This window comes from Cervus elaphus, chromosome 3 (genome assembly GCF_910594005.1).
Source record: "Cervus elaphus chromosome 3, mCerEla1.1, whole genome shotgun sequence".
Lineage (NCBI taxonomy): Eukaryota > Metazoa > Chordata > Mammalia > Artiodactyla > Cervidae > Cervus > Cervus elaphus.
This window is the reverse complement of record NC_057817.1, coordinates 47,051,077-47,074,799: the sequence shown is the minus strand read 5'-3', so window position 1 is coordinate 47,074,799 and position 23,723 is coordinate 47,051,077. Positions and strand designations below refer to the sequence as shown.

General features: G+C 39.0%; 1 protein-coding gene and 1 non-coding gene across 3 annotated transcripts in view; both read right to left on the bottom strand.

Moving 5' to 3' along the window:
* Window positions 1-23,723, bottom strand: part of WIF1 (WNT inhibitory factor 1) — an 81,680-nt gene that overhangs the window by 5,558 nt on the left and 52,399 nt on the right. For both annotated transcript variants that reach the window (XM_043888017.1, XM_043888007.1), the window contains exons 4-7: window positions 15,147-15,287; window positions 14,162-14,257; window positions 9,947-10,042; window positions 5,344-5,439 (exon numbers count right to left, since the gene is read on the bottom strand). In XM_043888017.1, coding sequence (XP_043743952.1) covers window positions 5,344-5,439; window positions 9,947-10,042; window positions 14,162-14,257; window positions 15,147-15,287 — 429 coding nt within the window. The remainder of the gene's footprint in view (window positions 1-5,343; window positions 5,440-9,946; window positions 10,043-14,161; window positions 14,258-15,146; window positions 15,288-23,723) is intronic.
* Window positions 6,882-6,988, bottom strand: LOC122686184. The gene has a single exon (XR_006338645.1). It is a non-coding gene; the product is annotated as a U6 spliceosomal RNA (small nuclear RNA).

Genomic DNA, 23,723 nt, shown 5'->3' with positions numbered 1-23,723 from the left:
CTAGTCTGTGACTACAGATTATATACGTATTATCTGTATACATGTGTAGTTGCTCAGTCATGTCTGACTGTCAAGAGTCTTCTCCAACACCACAGTTCATCAATTCTTTGGCGCTCAGCTTTCTTTATGGTCCAATTCTCACATTCATACACGACCACTGGAAAACTATAGCTCTGACTATACAGACCTTTGTCTGCAAAGTAATGTCTCTGCTTTTTAATATGCTCTCTAGGTTTGTCATGGCTTTTCTTCCAAGGAGCAAGCGCCTTTTAATTTCATGTCTGCGGTGACCATCTGCAGTGATTTTGGAGCCCAAGAAAATAAAATCTCTCACTATTTCCATTGTTTCCCCATCTATTTGCCATGAAGTGATGGGACTGGATGCCATGATCTTCATTTTTTGAATGCTGAGTTTTAAAAGCCAACTTTTTCACTCTCCCCTTTCACTTTCATCAAGAGGCTCTTTAGTTCCTCTTCACTTTCTGCCATAAGGATGGTGTCATCTGCACATCTGAGGTTATTCATATTTCTCTCCACAATCCTGATTCCAGCTTGTGCTTCATCCAGCCCCGTATTTTGCATGATGTACTCTGCATATAAGTTAAATAAGCATGGTGACAATATACAGCCTTGACATACTCCTTTCCCAATTTGGAACCAGTCTGTTGTTCCATGTCCAGTTCTAACTGTTGTTTCTTGACCTACATATAGGTTTCTCAGGAGGCAGGTAAAGTGTTCTGGTATTCCCATCTCTTTAAGAATTTTCCACAGTTTGTTGAGTTTTATATATATATATATATTTATATCCAGTACTCAGGAGTCTCTGGTGGGAAGCAACAGACGTGTGGCTCAGCTCAGGTGCAATCAGCCTATGTTTGTACAGAATAGGTCATAGCAGTGATGGAGGGAAAGGCTGGCTGAGAAGGACATGAGGTGGGGCACACAAAGTCCTTGATTCCACACCTGGGCATTCTTCTGGAATGTCTCAGATCCTAATGATACTTCATGCTTTTATCTCTGTGCCAGATGAGGAGTGCTGATATTTTCACAGATCTCTGCATCCCAGGATTTTAGAACTGGATGTAGATATAAAAGTCATATTTTTCTTCTTTCTTACTTCTGAAGCCATTTATTCTCCATTTGCAATCGAGAATTTGCCATCCTAAGGCTGAAGTTTTTTCCGGGTAAGCATTATGCTTGACAGACATGAAGTGAATCCCATATGAAAGTCATTTTGCTAAAAACACTTTCTTTTATTTATCCAAAATGACTTTCCTCACATGTAAATAAACCAACATGTACTCACTGTGGAGATTAGAGAGACAATTGAGATGTTAGTGTCTCTCAGAAAATTGAAATGCCATTAGAGCTATAGGCTTTTCTGACACAGAGATGTTTCCCAGAAAGGTATTAAAACAACCTTAATACTTGAATGCCACCTTTCTATCAACCGTTAAAATCCAAAAGAACACTTTTTGCTAGGTTTGGACACAAAGAATAGCATTTACTCTGTGGTCAAGATCCAACTTCAATTTAAGGAAAGGAATATCTGCCTCTGAATTTCCATTTGTATCAAAGGACCATCTGATCCCATCATATGCTCAAAATTGGATTGTATCACAGTACTCTGCAATGCACTGGGGTTTTTCAACTAAGCAAGATGTGGGACAATAATCATATGGCAGAAAAGATAGAGGATGTATTGTGAACTACTTGGGGGGCCCAAGGTTCCCCATATTCTATGAGATGTGAACTTAGTATCCAGAGAGAATGGAGAGAATGGCTGATAGAATCTTTCCATTGCCTCCAAGGATGTTTTTGTTCCCTTGGCAAGAGGTGAGTGAGGACCCTGAGACTCACTGCAGCCAGCAAGGAAGACATTCTCTCCTGGTTATCACAGAACAGAAATCTCTTTGCAGGTGACTGTTAGAAGGCCATTCCTATTTCAAGCCTCATGGAGCCAAAATATCATGAAGGGATGACTGTTTTAAAGTTCAGAATTCTATAAATATCTTTAGTATAGACTTCCTTTTCCTAAAACTATATTGCAAACCAATTCTTATCATTGGACAGTGGAAACCTGAGTCAACGTGAGAGATCACACATTTTTACCCAAAGGAGACTAAGCACTGCCTGAAGACAAATAGATTTGACTAATTCTAAACAGTTCGAATTTTACCTATAACCAGTGAGGACAGTGAGATAAGGTATTGACAAAATAAAGATATTAAACTTCCTCCACCCATCAGATTGTGAAGTAAATTTGTGACTATCCTTCACATAGAAAAAAGATTAAAGTGGTTTACCATAAGTGCCAACAACCACCATCTCTGGGTCTTAGAATTTTACAAGTGATTTTTAACTGTTTTATCCAATATTCTAATTTTTTATGGCAAGCACTTTATATAGATTACCTTTACAATAATAAAACCCATTAAGGTATTAAAAAACCCACTTATAGTACAGTATAAATAATTTGGTTTTTTAAACTGAAGGTTTGTTAAGGAATCTTATAATGTTTATGAACCTTAAAGAATAAGAAAAACATATGTACATATATCCAGATACTTCTGATCATAGTCTTATTCGTTAACCTGCAAGTATATCTCACAATCAAGTCAGAATGAAGTTTGAGAAGCCATCAACTTTAATAGAGACCAGGAGAAATGATAATAGCGTCAGAATACATATTTTATTTAAAAAAGACAATAACAAATATTGGTAAGGATATGGAGAAATTGGAACCCTTGTACATTGCTGGTGGGAATGTAAAATGGTACAGCCACTTTGGAAAATAGTTTGGCAGTTCCTCAAAAAATTAAAGAGTTAACATATGGTCTAGCAATTCCACTCCTAGGTACACTCAGGAGAACTGAAAACATGTTCACACAAAAACTCGTACACAAGTATTCATAGCAGCACTACTATTTGTAGTAGCCCTGAAGTGGGAACAGCCCAGGTGCCCATCAGCTGATGGATGGGTAAACAAAATGTAGTTGGTATATCCACACAATGGAATATTATTTAGCAAGTAAAAGGAAGTAATGATATATGTAACAATAGAGGTGAGCCTTGAAAATATGCTAAGTGAAAGAAGTCAGACATAAAAGGTCATATATTGTATAATTCTGTTTATATGAAATATCTAACACAGGCAAATCTAAAAAGACACAAAGTACATTAGTGGATTCCAGGGGTTTGGGGTGAGGACCATGAGGAGTGACTGCTGATGGGAATAGGGTTTCTTTGGGGGATGGGAACATGTTCTAGAAGTAGATGCTGCCAACTTTGTGAATATAATCAATATCAATTGTATGCTTTAAAACAGTGAGTTTTACATATGTGAATTATATCTCAAGTTAAAAATAAGATATATAATTCAACTTTTTGTCTCTATTACACTATAGGCACTTTTCAGTACAAGGCCCATTTTAATTTTTCCTGGCAATATGGTTCTGGTGATAGAAAAAAAAATTTCCTAAAAGGATCTGAGTATAACTTGTGATGGCAATAATCAAGAGCTTTCAAAGGCCCACATTTTTGGTGCAATTAGGGGAAAAAAAAAGAATAGAAAACATTATCTCTGCCAATGGAAAGGTCATAAACCTAAGGGCATGAAAGAGCATATGTCCATGAAGAGAAAGGAACCCATGAACAAAGATTCATAAACATGAACCAATTAAGTATGAGAAGTCTGAGTGTAAGTGTGTGGAGAAAATTGAGGGGAGTTAGTTCAGAGATATCTTTATCAGGGCAGGGTAATTAATAAGAACAGAAACCACATCCTGACAATTAATTACATGTTCTATGAAAACTTCAGAAGTATTTCATTTGAACTCTATAAAAAAAAAAATCGTCATTTCAGCTATTACTCATTAAAGTGAAAAAATCCCCACAAACAAATTAGAGGTTGAAAGTTAAAACAATAAGTCAGTATTATTTAATTCTGAACCCAGTACAACTTCAGAAACTATGGCTAGAGCAAACACAGTGGTGTTTTACGGATATAATACAGCTGGAGGTGAAAATGCCATATTCCAGAACTTCCAGAAAAGTAGGGACATGCTCACTCACATCCCTTTTGTTTCTTTCTGAGCCAGGCTTTGGTGTTCTCTGTTTTCTGGGTCACAGAGCAACCTAGCGTGAGGTTGGCTCATTTCTGAGTTGAGCAGAGAGCTTCAGTGACGGGAAGGTAACAGGGCCAGGGCAAAGAGTTTGGTATCCTGATTCCCAAAACAATGATTATCCACCACATTCCACCCTTAAATTTGTTTTTTTGTTTTTTTTTTTGTATCACAGCATGACAAGCATCTAGAGAAGGCATAATGTGCATTGATTTTATCAATTAACTGTTTTTTGTTTTACCATAAACAAACACTTAAGAGACACTTCCTCAATCTGGATACAGAGCATTTTAGGCACACCATAAAGTTCTCTTGTGCCCCAATCACTATTCTGGTTTCTATGATCATCTATTACTTTTGCCTGTTCTTGAACTTCATGAAAATGGAATCATGCAGCATGCATTGTCGTGTGTCTAACTTAGCATAACATCTGTGCGATTCATTCATGCTGTTGTGTGTGCTATTAGATGTTTTTGGTTTTTATTGCTCTTTGCCTTACTTCCCTCCTTTTTCTTGAGTCTATCCTTTTCTCTGAGATGGATTACTAGGCTCTGTCTGGTTGGGAAATGTGGCGGTGAGTGCCAGAGTGGGGGAAAGAAAAACTCTCTATGTCTGCAGGTAAGTGAACAAATTCCAGCTGTCCTAAAGCTCTGGTCTACATTTCTAGTCTGAAACTATGGACTCTCCACAAGAAACAGTGCAACCTGGAGAACAGCGCAAAACCAGACATAACCGAGTCAGGGTGTTTAATAAGTCAATTGAGCTGATCTATGTCCCTCCTCTATCCCACTGTTAGCCAACATGGATGGTGGCTGAACCTAGTAAAAAGAAACCACTGGCCCCCTGAGCTGATCTATGTCCCTCCTCTACCCCACCATCAGCCAACATGGATGGTGGCTGAATCTAGAAAAAGAAACCACTGGCCTCCTGAGCTGATCTATGTCCCTCCTCTACCTCACTGTCAGCCAACATGGATGGCGACTGAATCTAGGAAAAAGAAACCACTGGCCTCCTGAGCTGATCTATGTCCCTCCTCTACCCCACCGTCAGCCAACATGGATGGTGGCTGAATCTAGGAAAAAGAAACCACTGGCCTGAGACCTCAGACAAGCTATTCATTGTTTCAGGACTTCAGATTCCTCATCAATAAAATGAAGGGGTTAGATGGTGCTTCTAATGTTCCCCACCCCAAACAAAGACATTGCAGGTCAGTACTCACTTATTTCACACTGTTCTCCCTCTAGTCCTGGAGGGCAAATACACTTTCCAGGGTAGAAACAGGTCCCTCCATTAAAGCAGGTGGCTGAGCAATTTGCTGTTAGAATGAATAACAGGGTATTGCATTAGATAGTCACTTAAATCTAACAACAACATTTCATCAAGGCTAAGTGATACTTCTTAGGCATCTGCTACTTGCCCATTTACTTATTTAATAAAATAAGCCATATTACCCAGACAGCAGTGGTAATCAACTGCTTGACCATTTGCAGATTCAGGCAACATAACAGGATACCACACACGTGACACCAGACCCACCTCTAGGGGTTTGCCTCTAGGCTCTGTCTGGTTGGGAAATGGCAACAGTGGGTAAAAACAAATATCTTTTTAATTTTATTGTAAATATCTATGCTCTTAAAAGGAGAAGAATGATATAAACCCAAGAAAATACTTAAGATGAATGAGGAGTAAAAGGAGAAAACCTTCTTTGGAACAGATAAAAGGGAGAGAAGTCATAAATATTAGGATTGGACAAAGGAGAAAGCAACTTTTTTCCTGGTTAGGAAGAACAGAGATGCATCTTCTATAACAGAAATTTTTGAAAAAAATAAGTTTTTACGACGTTTGCAAGAAAGAGTAATTGTATTTCAGGAAAGGGCAGCCTATTCCCCTTTATGAGATCCCGTAGGCAGGGAAGCGGCAGCAGCATGAGCTTGGGGGATGAAGAAAGTGGGTATGTGGTTGTGGGAGTCCAATAAACTAGATTTTCCAGGTGATAATCATACTGCTGGTAATTCATCCTAAACCCTCCTTATTAGAGTCAGCTTCTGGAGTTTCACTGCTCACTGGCACCTAAAATAGAGGCGGGACAGAAATGAGAACGGGGGAGAGCAAGTATCTAAAAATAGACAAGTTGGCTCATTCTATAAAGGAGATGAAAATAAGAACTCAGCTATTCCAGTTTTACGGCCTATTTGTTCTTGGCCTATATAAAACAGGCCAAAATTGGCTGTAGGTGAATGAAAGCTGGAATAAGCATCCAGGAAGAAAATCAGAAAGGATTTCCAAAAGTTCTAAGTGTGTGCTTTCTTTGTGGAAATGAAATCCAACTAAAATATTCTATGAATATCATGCTTCCTAAATGATAAAGCTTTTGTTAAAAATCGTAAGCATCTCCTAGCTTAAGGCCATGCTGTACTTGCCTTGGCAAAATCAAGCTTCCTGTCATAGAGGGTAACAACAGCACTGGAGGACAGAATTTAGGATTTAGGAGAATCAGATTTTTGAGCTTCCTCTTTGTTACTTGCTGTTAATATTGTTGAAAGTGAAGTGTTGCTCAGTCCTGTCTAACTTCCGCATAGGCTGTAGCTCACCAGCCTCCTCTGTCACGGAATTCTCCAGGCAAGAATACTGGAGTGGGTAGCCATTCCCACCCTTCTCCAGGGTATCTTCCCCACCCAGGGATTGAACCCAGGTCTCCTCATTGCAGGCAACTACCATCTGAGCCACTGAAGCTAATATTAGGGCTGGACCTTTTTTTTTTAAATGGAATGTTTCACGAACTTGCCTGTCATCCTTACACAGGGGCCGTGCTAATCTTCTCTGTACTGTTCCAGTTTTATCATGTGTATTGCCAAAGTGAGCATAGGACAGTTGTCTTTGTGAGCATGTCCTATCTACCCACTTGTCCCTGTTTCTCCTGGGGACAATAGGAGATGAGAAAACATCAGGATCTGTGTCCACTTGGCCGGATCTCCCTGGGCACTATCCCTACTAACATGTAGAATGCAGTGACCCTAGGAGTTTAATTAAAAGTTACAGAATGTGACAAACATCACAAATGTGTCAAAGCTGATTGTTGAATCTGGCCACACCCTTCATATTTGCATAATACTGGAGTTTCTCTCTGTTGTGCGATGATTCTGGACTAAGAAAATGAGCCAGAGACACCAAAAGACTTTCACTGGGGCTGAAGGTGTGCTGGGCCAGTGTTTAACCACTCAACTGTTAACAGTTACAACAGATGGCCCAAGAGCCAATGAAAGTTAATCTTTAGTGTTTCTTTGAATATGTAGTGCTAAGGTCTAGTTCCATGCCAGTAATTAAACCATTTTTCAGAAGCTCTATACTCCCTCCTGGATAATATAAATGCATCTTTTGGTTGAGATAATAAGAAAACATTATTTCTTTTAATGTTCCCAGATCTCCAGTGAGACCAAGTGGAATTTCAAAAGACTTTCCAAAAGAATAAGAAAAAGTTACTGGAGTCTAACAAGTAGGAAAACCTTTCATCTGAAAGGTAAAATATTACAAATGTAAAAGGAACTGGAATACACAGAGATATTTTCCTTCATAGGACCATGCAGTGTGGAGACACCCTGGCATAAGAAAGACATTACTGTTGACAGTCAGTCTATGCACACTACACCAATAATAAGCCTCACAAATGGTCTTTTAAAATCTGATAGTACCTTCGTTCTTCATCCAAATTTCTGAAGGATTGGCTCTATTGCCTAATAAATTTGAGATAATATGAATTTAATTCTGCTTCTAGAATTAAATTCTGCTCAATTCTGAAGGGCTGAATGCTAAATTTAGACAAATGAAAAGAAGCTGCGCAATAAAGAATTTTAGTCACTGGCTATTATTATCAGTGCCATTAGTGATTAATCTTTATGAATATAAAATTTTTAAATTGTTTTCATTCCAATGCTATAGTTTTCAAAGACCACCTACAAATAAAAGGTAGAGATGTGAACATGTGCTCTCAGTTAGCTTAGAGATGGGGGCCCAGGGGTCATGGCTTAATTTCCGTTTACAGTTAGGAAAAGCATGGCCCACAGAGATTGGTTTCTCTACTCAGAGTCACTTGTAGAGGAGCCAGGTTCTGAAACAGGTAGCCTGAGTTACAACATGGTACAGTGGAGGGTGTGAATTTGGGTCAAGCTACTCAAGGTCTATAAACTTTATTTTGCTTATCTGGGACTATGATGAATAATTATTTACACATCTCAAAAAGATTGTTAGAATTAAAGTCAGGTAATTGTATGGAGGTACTTTGCATATCACAAAATAACAGACAACCATAAATGATTATTCTGACTCATGCTAAGGGCTCTTTCCTTTAGCTTTTCTTTCATTTTAAAAAAGTTGCTCATTTCCATCTTAATTGGTGCTATCTGTATTATCACTAAAGAGACACTTCTCAAAAATTAAGCACACCATTTTATTTTGGCCAATCCAATATTTATTTTAGAAAATAGTGCCCTACTCATGCGATTGGCTTTTCTGGTGACTCAGTGCTAAAGAACCCGGCTGCCAACACAGGAGATGTGAGTCAGTCCCTGGGTCGGGAAGATCCCCTGGAGGAGGAAATGGCAACCCACTCCAATATTCTTGCCTGGAGAATCTCATGGACAGAGGAGTCTGGTGGGCTACAGTCCATGGGGTTGCAAAAGAGTCGGACACAAGTTAGCAACTAAACAATAACAACAACTGACACAATTAGCATTTTTGACAAAAGGATAATTTCATTAAATACACATACTTTAAGGATGTTAATTTTTTTCCATCATACACTTTAAGGATGTTAATTTTTTTTCCATAAAAGACGTGAACCAGGCAAAGTAGATAGGTGTCTTGCAAGAGTATGAATCACACTATTCTACTCTAGAGCCATGTTTGAATCTACTTTCTGAGAGTAATATCTGGCTATGCTGCTACTTCATAGGAAGGAGGGACCCAAGCTCTCAGGGATGTGATCTGTGAGCAAAGAATTAAATGGGTGATCAGTGAACTTCTAGGTCACGCAATTTGGAAAAGATTGTTTTATTTCAGTCTTTGAAGCTCACCCATAAAACTGATTTGGGACATACAAAAACAGCAATGGGCCAAGAGTAGCTAACTGTTCATGAAACGTCACGCTCCCCTTGCCTAAAGGGAGACAGCTGTCCAACCAGGAATGACATTTCTCCTGCTTGCATCCAGGTAGGTCATCAGGCTAATTCCTATCCAGGGAATGTGGTTGAAAGTTTTGTGCATCACTTTTGGGCTTTTTTTTTTTTTTTAAGCAGTGCCTATTCCAATCTTTTTCTGTTTATTGGCTGGAACCAGAGCACTCCAAAGCTCTCAGCAGGATCATAGATGGAAGGTGCCTGGGCCCCCTAGTCATTGTATGGAGAACTGCCCTGCCCACTGATCAGGTTCCTGCACTGGAGCGTTCTGTGAGTGAATGGAAACCTGTACTGTGTTAAGCTACACTAAAATTTATGGTTAATGTTAAAGAAACCAGCAAAGTGATACACCCTATTTATAAAGCTGTTATGAAGGGTATTGATATAATAAATATACTTCTTTTAATTAAAACATATATATTACCATATGTAAAACAGATAGCTAGTGGGAAGTTCTTGTATAACATAGGGAGCTCAAACAAGTGCTCTATGATGACCTAGAGTGGTGGGAAGGAGGTTCAGGGGGAGGGGACAAATGTGTCCTTATGGCTGATTTACCTGGTTGTACGGCAGAAACCAACACAACATTATAAAGCAATTATCCTCCAGTTAAAAAAAAAAGTGAAAAGAACCTTGTTCTTAAGAAGTTACCTTTATCACAATTGACTCCATAGAATCCAGGAGGACAGAGGCAGAAACCGGGAGTAACACAGAGCCCGCCGTTCATGCATCGTGGTGCGCAAAGGACTAAATGGAGAGAGAATTCTAATTAAGGCCAAAAGGGTTTCACAAACAGGACCACTTTGGAAATGTCAATAATATGATAATATAACAGGTCTACATTTTTGAGCTTTGGGGTTGACTCTAAAGTGGTTGCTCTGTAAAGACAGGAGTTTGCTATATTAAAATTATTTTTGTGCAGTAAATAAGGTTATTTTTTAAACCAATTTCATAGAAGAGAATTTTGGAATTGTTCCATTTGAATGGCTGATTAAAATTTGCCCAGAATCATTTTTTTTAAGTAAGATGTGGTCTTCTTTTTCTGCCTTATTTCCTCAATCTTTCAATTTCAAAATCAGTCCAGATGGAGATCAGAACAAGATGGCGGAATAGAAGGACCTTGAGCTCACCTCCTCTCATGAGAACACCAAAATCATAACTGCTAAACAATCACTGATGAAAAAAAAAACACTGGAACCTACCAAAAAAGATATTCTACATTCAAAGATATAAAGAAAGAACCACAACAAGAGAGTAGGAGGGGACACCCTCTACACAATCAAATCCCATATCCGCTGGGTGGGTGACCTGCAGACTGAGAAGATTGCAGAAGTTCTCCCACAGGAGTGAGAGTTCTGAGTCCCACGTCAGGCTCCCCAGGCTGGGGGTCTGGCATTGCGTGCAGGACTTGAGTGCAGGAGCTCTGCTGGACTGCGGGAAGCAGAGACTCCACTCTTGGAGGGCATACCAAGGTCTTGTGTTACCAAGACCCAGGGCAAAAGCAGTGACTTTATAGGAGCCTGGGCTAGACCTACCTAGTCTTGGAGGGTCTCCAGGAGAGGTGGGGGGAAGCTGTGGCTCACTCTGGGGACAAGGACGCTGGTCAGAAGATTCAGGGAATTTTCACTGGCATGAGCTCTCTTGGAAGCCAGGCCAACATTTTGGCACCAAGACCTGAACCCACCCAGCAGTCTATAGGCTCCATTGCTTGTACACCTCAGGCCAAACAATAAACAGGGTAGGAACACAGCCTGCTCATCAGCAGACAGGCTACTTAAAGACTTTGTGAGCCCACAATCACCTCTTCTTGTTCAGTTGCTAAGTCATGTCTGACTTAGCGACTCTTTGCGACTCCATGGACTGCAGCACAGCAGGCTTCCCTGTCCTTCACGATTGTTTAAACTCATGTCCACATGTCAATGATGCCATCCAACCATCTCATCCTCTGTTGCCCCCTTCTCCTCTTGCCCTCAATCTTTCCCAGCATCAACCACCACTAGAGACACCCCTTGACATGGCCCTCCCCACCAGAGGGCCAAAACCCGGCTTCACTCACAAGGCCCCTCTCCACAGAAAGCCTACACAAGCCTCTAGACCAGCCTCACCCATTGAGAGGCAGATACCAGATGCAGGAAAATCACAACCCCTCAGTCTGAGGACCTAGCCCACCCACAACAGGCCAGACCCTACCCTGGGACCAACTGGGCCCCAGACCTGCAACTAGCAGGCCAACACCAGCTTTGGGACACCATGGAAACAATCCCACTTACCATCACATCAAAAAGAATAAAATACCTAAGAAGAAACCTATCTGAGAAGACAAAAGATCTATACTCAAAAAAACTGTAAGACACTGATAAAAAAAAAATTGAAGACAATACAATCAGATGGAAAGATATACCATCTTCTCAGATTGGAAGAAACAATATTGTTAAAATGACCATACTACCCAAGGCAGTCTACAAATTCACTGTAATCCCTATCAAATTACAAGTGGCATTTTTCATAGAACTAGGACAAAAATTTTTAAATTTGTATGGAAACACAAAAGACCCCTGGAACAGCCAAAGTAATCTTGAGAAAGAAAAACAAAGCTGGAGGAATCAGACTCCCTGACTTCAGATTATACTACAAGGCTACAATCATCAAAATAGTATGGCACTTGCATAAAACCAGGCACAGAGATCAATGGAACATGATAGAAAGTCCAGAAATAAACCTATGCACACCTATGGTCAATTCATCTGTGACAAAGGAGGCAAGTCCATGCAATGAAGAGAAGATGATCTCTTCAATAAGTGGTGCTGAGAAACATGGACAGCTCCGTGTAGAAGATGAAATTAGAACATTGTCTAACACCATACACACACACAAACATAAAAACCAAAATGGATTAAAGACCTAAAGATGAGACCAGACACGATAATACTCTTAAAGGAAAACATAGGCAGAACACTCTTTGACATTTGCAGCAATATCTTTTGGGATTCATCCCCTAGAGTAATGGAAATAAAAACAAAACCAAATATGACCTAATTAAACTTAAAAGCTTCTGTATAGTAAAGGTAACCATAACAAAATGAGAAGACAAGCTGCACAAAGGCAGAAAATATTTGCAAATGATGTCACCACCAAGGGATTAATTTTTGAAGTGTACAAACAGCTCATACCAGTTCAATATCAAAAGAACAAACAACCTAATCAAAAAATGGGCAGAAGTTCTAAATAGACATTTTTCCAAAGAAGAGATAGAGGACTACCAGGCACATGAAAAGATGCTCAATATCACTAATTATTAGAGAAATGCAAATCAAAGCTACAATGAGATATCACCTCACACTGATCAAACTGGCCATCATCAAAAATTCTACAAATAATAAATGTTGGAGAGGGTGTGGGGAAAGAAGAACCCTCCTACGCTATTGGTGGGAATGTAAATTGGTGCAGTCACTATGGAGAACAGTATGGAGGTTCCCAAAAAACTGAAAATAGAATTACCATATGATCCTGCAATCCCACTCCTAGGCATATATCCAGAGAAAACCAGAATTTGAAAATATACATGCACCCCAGTGTTCATTGCAGCACTATATATAATAGCCAAGACATGGAAGTAACTTAAATGTACATTGACAGATGAATGGATAAAGACATGGTATACATACACACACAGTGGAATAATACTCAGGCATAAATGAATAAAATAATGCCATTTGCAGCAAAATGGGTGGACTTAGAGATTATCATCCTAAGTGAAGTAAGGAAGGGAAAGACAAATATCATATGGCATGGCTTATCATGTGGAATCTAAAAACATGATACAAATGAACTTATATGCAAAGAAGAAACAGACCTATAGACATAGAGAGCAAACTTACGGTTACCAAAGGGGAAAGGAGGCCCAGAGAGGGATAAATTTGGAGTTTGGAATTTATATATTTATACCACTATATATAGAACAGATAATCAACAAGGACCTAGTGTAGCTTAGGAAACTATACTCAGTATTTTGTAATAGCACATAAGGGAAAAGAACCTGAAAAAATAGATACATATGTATGAATAACGGAATCATCTTGCTGTATACTTGAAGCTAACAACATTGTAAATCAAATACTTCAATCCAAAAAATAAAGAAAAAAATCAATGCAAACAAGAAAAATTCTTATTTTTTTGAAGATGAAAAATACTTTGCTTATTCTTGTTAAATAAGCTCAGTATATGTGAGCTTGTGGTTTATATACCTTTGTGGTTGAGAGTTGGACACAACTGAAAGACTAAATATGCATCCAGTCATGTGATTAATAAACATTTTCATGTTCATCTCTTTTTTTCGTATAACTTTCTTAGTAGTGATTTCACTGGAACAGATATATTTACTACACAAATGATCTTCATCCTCCCTTTTTTGCCTAGAGCACCTTCATAACTCAGGTGTAGACTTAACTGTGATTCAAGCTACTTTTAATTGGAGTAGATACTTTCAAATTGGTCACAATACTCTTTTAAAAACCCATTTTAGTGGAGGGAGAAAAACTCAAAACTTCTGTAAGATTATGCCAAAGCAGAGTGTATATAATAGTGAACCCGGGTGGGGGGCGTGGAGGAGAGTAAAAGTGGCCACAGAGAATGAAGACCTTGTGCCAGCTTTCTGCGCCTGCCACCACATATTGATTTAACAGAAAACCACTCCTAGGAGAAACACTTTCCAATAGCTTTCCTGTGGCTTTTTAAGACTGCAAGAATCCATATAATGTGACCAGAAAGATAATTTCAGGGGATGGGCTAAAAATACATGCGGGGCTCCCGTGTGACACCCATCTCACTAAGGAGCAAGCCAGGGGAGCCGGCTGTCCGTGTCTTTACCTTTCTCACAGTGAGGGCCGTAGAATCCATCGGGACATTCGCAGACCCGCCTTTCATTACAAAAGCCTCCATTTCGGCATCCTCCTGGGCACTCAGCTTCACCAAAGAGAAACAAGCTTTATATAGCCACTTTTCAAAACATATGGAGTGAATTACGGGGAGCATGAAGAGGTGAGCGGTCACATTTTCCCCAGCACACCGACTGTAATTTATTGAATACCAATATTTCCACTTCATTCTCTCTACATCACTTGTACTTTCTTAAGTTTTCAGGAAAGTAAGACGTTGCTTCTCTCAATCCTACTTTTGACAGTAAGGGGCTCATGGAAGAAGGCAAAGCAAGCTTTATGTTCTTCCTTCATCTCACCTATCAATTTACTGCACTGAACCTTCAATTCACACTGAGACAGAATGATGGATATTGCCCTCTGTATTCATTTTCAGAGGGGGTAATGACCTCTTGGTACATCTCTAGGGCACTGAAAGCCTCCAGAGCTAAAATTCTGTGCTGGAAGAGCTTATATCAGAACAGGGAAGGGGACAGGCCTTCCTTTCCCTGGTTCCCCGGGCTGTGGTGGGAGGTGACTTTGCCTGGCAGAGATCACTGGTGAGATGGCAGTGACCTCTTTTCCATGAAAGTCAGAAGGATCAAGCGTTTGGCAGTGGGTATGGGCAGTGGTAGTTGCTGGTGATGACTGGTGACCTTGCTATGAGGTTGAGGACTCCCAAAGACTATGCTGGAAGAGGGAGATAAAGAGGTGAAGGACAGAGCATTTTGAAGGGTACTGGCATCCCTAAAATTGTGAGTGGGGTCAAAGTAGAGCAAGTCTATCTTAGTACTATTCCTGGACCCTGCACTTAGCAGTCCCCCTTCCCACTGGTGTGGTTATAATTATACAAAATAATTAGCTAGCTAGCTACAATTTTTGGTCCAAATCACACCTGGAAGTTTTATGTCTTCTCTCGAGTCACCGTCACTGATTACCTTGTTGACATGTTTTAAAGAAGATGGCATTCTGAGGTGTCTGCAGGATGGTGTTGCCTTCAGAATTCATGACAATCACATTCACTTCAAATGCTGCCACTCCATCTTGTTTGCCGAGACATGGGAAACCAACTTGAACAACTAAAGAAAAAGGAAGTATGGAGAAACAGCTTATCTAGTTGATTCCATTCAGACACCTCAGTAAGAGAGCAAAGAACAAAACAAAAATGTTTCCATTCCGTTATTTGACATTCTTGTTTCTCCACTAAAGTAAGGGCTATATTTTGACTATCTGGGCATTCACCCTAGAACATGTACATTGTGCTGGGTAGAGAAAGAATTAATGATCCTCATTAATTTGTCCCCTACTAATATAAAACTGAGGATAATCTGTTCATAGTCTGAACTTGTACCATCTTGAAAAAAAGATCGTAAAATTTTCTCTGAAAAGTAAAGGTGCAAATAGGTAGCTTAGATTAATTAGTTAATTAATTAGGAAAAGAAACTTTGTGAGCATCTTTACCAGCCTCCATTTAATTCAAAAAGAGCTAAAAATCACATTCCAGAAGCCATTAAATAAAGCTCTATAAGCTGGTTTACTTTTACTCTCTATGGTTGAAAGTGACAAAGTATCTCATTTGGAAATATACTACAACTCAGACTAGACCCTAGTCATTGGACCGAGTTAATGAAGTTAGTATTTCCTCAGGCTATTGGTCAATATTAAGAAGTGTTCACATCTTAGGGATTTAGAAGAGAGTTTGCTGTGGTGAAATAATCTCACAATAGACGTATATCTAATGGTTTAGGTTCCTGAATAGGAGCTACTTCTTTTCAGTGAGATGGATGATCACTTGGGGATCTGGGTGTGACTCTGCAGAGAGTGGGAACTAATGCTGGTGTACAAGGGGGTGAGGGGGCCACCAACTGTGAAGTACCCACAAGTCATTAGGCAGAAACTGGCTCAAGCCATTGGCTGAGAGGCTGACTATATAACATTTCTGAAATCCACAGGATTACCATCACATATCCACTGGGGAAAACTGATCTAGCTGATCCACTAGATTCCAGTTCTTCCTTATGAATAGGAGAAATATTACTAAGGGGCATACATATGAAATTCTGCTTCATTTTGTTTCTGTATGGCAGGTTATGGTTATTGCCAAGCTTGGGAAAATCATACCACACCAAGAAAAATTCTTTCCCTTAAGAGTTTTTATAAACCTCTCCCTAGGTTTATAAGAAGAAATGAGCTAGAAACTGATCTTCTGTCTTCCATAAGGCACTGCACACCAGCTGGTCATAAAATCTTCTTAACATGCTTGGCAACTGAAAACCTACTCTCAAGGCTTTGGCATTGTCAGTGTTCATTACTGTGCCCTTCTCCAAATAACATGAATTTCTTTCCTGAATCTTGAGATCTGACCATTGCAAATAATCAATTAAATGGTGGGGGGGTGGGGGACAGTTTAACAGAACTATAAAGAGAGGAAAAACCAAAATTGTTTCTGAAGTTCCAAAGTAAAAATGTCCCCATGGAAAACCTTGGTTAAATGAAATCTTATATATGAAAATGTAAGTTTACAAAACACTAAAATCCATTGTAGGGATTTCCATTTCAAAAGAAGGTGAAGGAGCTGACAGGTAATTTCTTTCAATTGTTAACTCTACAATGCATTTTCACTTTGTTCAGATATAAAGTGTTTTTCTCATGACTCTTGGACAGATGGGTAGGCCAGTAATTGTCTGGAACATGGAAGAACCTAAAAGACAGAACTTTCAGAATCTGCTTTACCACACTGTTCAGATTTATCTTTTTCTTGGACCTTACTGACCTCTACTTTGTAGCCCACCTAATTCTCTTCAAGGCACTTCAGAGTTTTTTTAGCTTTCAAAATCTTCGGATGGAAGAGAAGATCCTTGTATGCAAACTCATCTTCATTTCTGTTTATCAGCATTGTTAAGTTGCAAAACATATCTTAGATATCAAATATCAGAACATGTCTTATATATGTATGGGAAATTCACTTAAGAATAATTACTAGTTTGTCCATATTTCCAGATGTGCTAAAAGCAAACCATTTACAAATCTAAGTTATGACTACATGTCCATGTGCTCAAGTCATCAGGGGGTCTTCTAGACAATCTGGAACATTCTCATGTAAATGTGTGATTAGTCAACATAGCCTCTAAGTTCAACGTAGGTACCAAGATGCACAGAGTTCCCTGGCCCTAAACAATATGAGTGAGTGTCAGTCACTTAGTTGTATCTAACTCTTTGCCATCCCATGGACTATAGCCCACCAGGCACCTCTGTCCATGGAATTCTCCAGGCAAAAATACTGGAGTGGGTAGCCATTCTCTTCTGCAGGGGACCTTCCTGACCCAGGGATAGAACCCCAGTCTCCTGCATTGCAGGCAGATTCCTTACCGTCTGAGCCACAAATAGTCCCACCTAAACAACATGGCTCTGAGCAATCCCACAGAAGGAAAATGAGGATGTAAAGTCCAACAGAAAGAAAACATGCCATAAGTAACTTCTTTAGAGTTTTCAAGATGAATTTTTCCCTTTAAATGGATAAATACAAATTTGAGTCAAAATACAAGCAGTTTTCAGGTAGCACTAGTGGTAAAGAATCTGCCTGCCAATGCAGAAGAAGCAAGAGACTCAGGTTCCATCCCTGGGTCAGGAAGATCCCCTGGAGTAGGAAACGGCAGAGCTGGACATAACTGAGCTCACACAAAGGGTTCATCCATTCAGTAAACACTTCCTGATGTTACCATGTGACACCGTTCTAAGCAGGGGGGTGCTTTAGCAAACAAGATTAAAAACCCCAGGCTTTTGTGGCACTGACGTCTCAATGATTTATTTTGGAGATATTTTGCGACAGTTCAATATTTTAATCATTCAAAACATCTAGAAAAATAAAGCAAACATTGACACATGTTTAAAGCTACAGACCAGTTAGAATTCAAAGTAGCTTAATGTTTGAGTCTGCAACTATTGGAGTCTTTGGGTCTCAATTTTTATAACCTAAGTTCAATTTGCCTATATTGTAACTTCACAACAGATGCATAAATGTCTTAGGAGCATATTGTCTAATGCTTAAAACAGGATCAGGTGGAGAATTGCACTTGCTGTGATCCATTGATTTGGATGGATCACATGGTCTAGTTAAACTTCTCAGGCCTCAGTCTCCTCCTTTTGCCATAAGATCAATAATAATACTACTAATGTAGTTAAAAAAAATTTTTTTTTTTTTGGCGTGGAAAGACCTGTCATTGGAAAGGTTAAAACTGCAATGTTACTGTTCACCATCAAACATGTCTTTCATTTTAAAAAGTTATTAAAAAAACACACATATAGCATAGTTCTGCAAAATTAAGCCAAATGCAAACAGAGGAAAATAAAGTCTTTTATCTTTTTGAATAGGAAAACTTGAGGCAATCTTGGCAGAAAACTAAAGATGTGACATCTTCATCTTCTGAGTAAATAAATAGAAAAGAATTTTTTTTACCAATCTAAGATTATACTCAATGAACATTAATATAACAGGAAGTATTTTCTATCTTCATCATGTAAAGGTATAATAAACTCTAGGTTTAAAATTGTGCTTATTTTACTTATATATTGTAGTTTCAACCTGACAAATTCAACTTCCAGTGAAAGATGAACAGATGAAAAATCCTCTCACCCTAGGTAAAAATATTTTCCTACGTATATTCACCTCTTTTGATATAGGAGGCATGTAAACATAACTGTTATGTTAACCTCAGTACAGAATGATTTGAAAGGAACTAGGAAATAAAGTTCAGAAGTTAGGAGGGACATAGTTTATGAGTTTCAATAAATTCACTTTTAAAGTAAAAGTAGAAATTAATGAAAGTTGTATAAATTGCACTAATTACACTTGCCCACTTTTCAGCTTTGAAATGTGAAATAGAAATTTTATTCCTTTTCTGCAAATTCTACTTGTCCTGTTTTCTGTTTATAAATTTTATCTGTAAGACCGTTCAGGTAATATGAATTATAATTGAACACCTTTTTAAACATATTTCAAAGAATTTTGCTTAGAAAAACAAAACCTGACTTTAGTTAGCCTCATTTTCAGTGACGTGTATATAACCTGTGCTCAACTCAAAATAGATTCTTTCAGTTCCCAAACATGTGGTGCATGTCCGCAGTGCCTGACTCTGCACACCCCTTCTGCTGCCTGGAATGTTCTTTCTCTTTTCTGTCCAGAGTTCTCCCACTCACCTCTCAAGACCCAAATTAAACAGCACTCGTTCTCTGTAGGTTTCCCTAACACCCCCCAATGGCATCATTTCACATATACCTCTGTATACAGTTGCATTATAATCTAATGAGATGATTATGATTCTGCATCCTTTGCTAGGCTTCCCAGACAGCTCAGTAGTAAAGAATCCACCCGCCAATGCAGGAGACGCAGGTTTGATCCCTGGATCAGGAAGATCCCCTGGAGAAGGAAATGGCAACCCACTCCAGAATTCTTGCCTGGGAAATCCCATGGACAGAGAAGCCTGGTGGGCTACAGTCCATGGGGTCACAAAAGAGTCAGACACGACTGAGCCACTAAACAACAGCAAACAACAAATCTTTTGCTAAGAATGTGATTCTCAAAGGGAAGGACCCTATGGTATGTGTTTCTATAACCTCAGCACCTACTACATTGTCACAAACTAGGCACCAACAGTAACAAAGATATACCTTATGGGAGACACATCCATATGCCTTTATACACACAGACACACACTTGCACATATACATGTGCACACCTGCACAGAAAGAGACAGAAATACCCCTTAGGCAGTGGGAGACAGAGTAAAATATGAACAGTGTGCACTCAGAAAAAACACATGCATAAAGAAAAAGACCTCAAAGGGGCAAACAAGCACAGGCTCTCTATTTCCAAGGAATAACAGAAACGTGAAAGTCACCATGGGCTTTTGCAGCAATAAGCCTATGAGCAGAGAGCCACTTTTACCTAAAGCTAGAGGCAAATGAGGCCAGATGTTGTGAATTCCATGCCATCGAGGTTGTATGATCGAGACCAGGGTAAATTACAGCAACTCAGAAAAGCTCAAGTAGATTGAACATAACTCACATGGCATTCGAGGACACTCTGATGTGCCACCAACTGCACATAAACTAACTCTTCTATAGACGTAAACAAGAAACTCATCCTGATTAAACGCTCTTCTACACTGAGACCGGCGGTGCTCACACAATCTCAGCCTTGGTCATGCAAGCCACTGCCTCCCAACAAAGGAAGAAATGAGAAAGGCAGGCTAGGCCAGAGTTCATCCTCAATATCACATGATTATATGCTGCTCCATGAATATAAGGCATTCAACACAAGTAGTCATCCATGCTCCACGCTGTGCTGACAACCATTCATTCTCCCCGCAATACTTACTGAGCATCTACTCTGGGCCTCACTTTCTGCTCAGAACGGGGGTCACCGAGAAGAAGATGGTCCGCCCAGCATGAACACCTATTTGACAATTCCTACGCATTGGATTTCTGATGGTCTTGGTTGAGAAGCATTCCTGCTGCCTTGGTTTCATGGGATGACAGAGACAGTGTGTTCCAACAGGCCAAGCCTTGGCTTGATGGAAAATGTTTTTTGTTATCCAACTCAGGCATTTTACTGAACCACCCTGCGGTTTGTATTTCCTGTTTTTATTCCCTTCTGACGCCAGAAGCCAGGCACTTCCTAACTGTTAAAGATCAAGAGTTTTCTATTTCATGCAATGCTTAGGCACATAGGAGTCTGTAGGATAAAAGAACACCTTAGCAGCTTGAGGATATTAAATAGGCCAGCGGAGTAACAAATGCTACCTGGATGCTTAGGAGCAAGACACACTGATTTGATTACTTTTTAATAATTCAAGTTACCCTCATGGCTCAGGCTGGGGGTACTGAGCTTAATGAGGCAATGAATAACTGCCCTGCAATGGACCAAAATTCCCATAAACTTCATGCACCTGCGTTTCTGCAAACAAACCCTACATCTGCTTCCAAAAGCCTATGTGGTAGGAGAGGAGGTTATCTGTGTAAAGTGCATGTGTGTGCGTATGCACACACATGCATGAATCACCTCATCCCAGAAGGTTTGTTCTTTTTAGTCTTACCTTGTTTAATGCATCATCCACTTTCCCCTCGACATTTGATTTATAAAGGTTCTAAATTATTAGTAAATGATGTTTTCTCTAAATGTAACCAATTGAAATATATTGTATATTCAAAACCTTACAGTTTCAACATCCCAAGAAGTAGATTTTCAGTAAGCTTTTTTTCCCCCACCAGACACAAAAAATTAATAAAGCTGGGAAGATTTTGGAGACAAGCATTAGATTAGAAACCCAAAGATACAAGATTAATTTTAAGTTGAACAGGTGTCACTGTGCAATTAATTTAATTAATGCATTTTCAAAGGGTTAAATGAGTTTGCAGTTTTTTAATAACAGGAAACGATGAAAGAGAAATTCAAAAATATAAAATGAAAATTGAGAGACACGTTGTATACTTCTTATTCCTGACCACTTCTTAAAAGAGCAAAAAATATCAAGAAAAATTTTATAGAAAATTATCTTTGACCAAAAAGGAACATCAATTGACAAGGCACAAGACTGAGTAATGTCCTATTCTAAGAATTTGGTGGTCATATTCTAAGAACTTTCTTCTCTCCATGATGCAGCAGTATGCAATAGTACAAGCACGATCATCTGAGCAGAATTGCAGTGTCCCTGTATTTGGAAATGGATATGACATCCTTGGGGCTATAAACCTCAGTTAAGTGTATCTCCGGAACCCAAGGCCTTTTCCTTCATGGGAGCTTCCATCTCGATCAGAAGCAAATCCTCTGAGAGGGCTGTGAGTCATAGCAGCGGCATTGGGATGACCCACGAGAAACTCAGATTCACTCTTCCTGTCTATATCACATGGGCACCTAAGCCAGAAGATTAGAAAAACTCTGTGCTTATTTAGTCCCCAACTCTTAGAGTGCTGGGATGTGTCAATACAGATACATCTGGAAGTAGTAGATAATCACAACCTGAAAACGGACTCTGTAAGGGTGCCTGATTTCCTGTTTCATCAATTTAAATGAGCTCTGTAGGGAGGAAACCATAGGCAAAATGAAAGGGCAACCTATGGACTAGGAGACAATATTCACAAATGATGTGACTGACAAGGGGCTAATCTCCAAAATATGCAAACGGTTTATACAGCTCAATATCAAAAAAACGAACCACCCAATCAGAAAATGGGCAGAAGATCCAAACAGATATTTCTCCAAAGAAGAGATGCAGACAGCCAACAGGCACATGAAAAGATGCTCAGTATCACTAATTATTAGAGAAACTCAAATCAAAACTAAAATGACATACCACCTCACATTGGTCAGAATGGCCATCATTAAAAAGGCTACAAATAATGAACGCTGTCCATCACAAATGAAAGATAGTTTTGACCACACAGGATTTTAAACCCTCCTCAAAAAAAATAAAACGTAAATGATAAGTTGAAAAAAACTACAATCAACAAATACTTTACAGTGAGCTTTGCAAATTAATGAAAAGAACCACAAAAAATGAGTAAAACACACAGACATTTTACATTGTCTAACAGATACAAGAAAATAGACTCCTACCTCCATAGGCATTTAAAAAATCAAATCAAAAGAACATTGAGAAACCACTTTTCACTTTTTAAGCCAGCTAAACAGCTAACATGATTAATAACCCATGTTGATGAGACTGCAATAAGGCTCTCTGCCACACTGCTAGCCAAGGTACCAATGGGTGCAGCCTTTGCAGAAAGCAATTTGGGATTTTGGCAATTTGTTCTAAGAGCCTTTAAAAAAGTTCAAGTTCATATCTTTTGACACAATAATTTTACCTCTGAGAAACTATTTTAACAAAATAATGAGATGAACTTTAAGATTCTGCTACACCCATTAATCCAACAAGTGTTTTCTGAATGCCCATTCTGTGCAGGCCCTTGTATTGACAGTCGTGATGTATTGTCCATCTATTACTTTAAAAAAGGATGGTTACTGTGATGTTTTTAGTATACAAAACCTAAAAACAATCTAAGTAACATACAATAAGGAAACATAAATTATGGCATATTCATAAAATAGAATATTATAAGGGCATTAAGAACAACTTTTGGAAAAATCTGCAATGACATGGGAAAATGCTTATGTTAAAATATTAAAAGCCAGAAAAACATTATGTAAAAACAATATATAGTATTACTACAATTATGTAAGAAAAATAGACTCAAGGCAGAAGGAAATATTGCAACATGTTAACATAAGAGATCTCTGTATTTTTCTAAAAGTCATAAAACCTGGGCTCCAGTTTCAGCTCCACCACTCACTACTAATATATGACTTTGGGAAAGTCAGTTAAACCTCACAAGCCTAGATTTTCTAATTTGTAAAATGGAGATGTAATTCAAGCCTTGACTCTCTCCCAGAACGTGAATTAGATAATGCATGAATTGGTGCTTTGTAAGCTGAAAAGTTCTAAATACCTAACTGCATA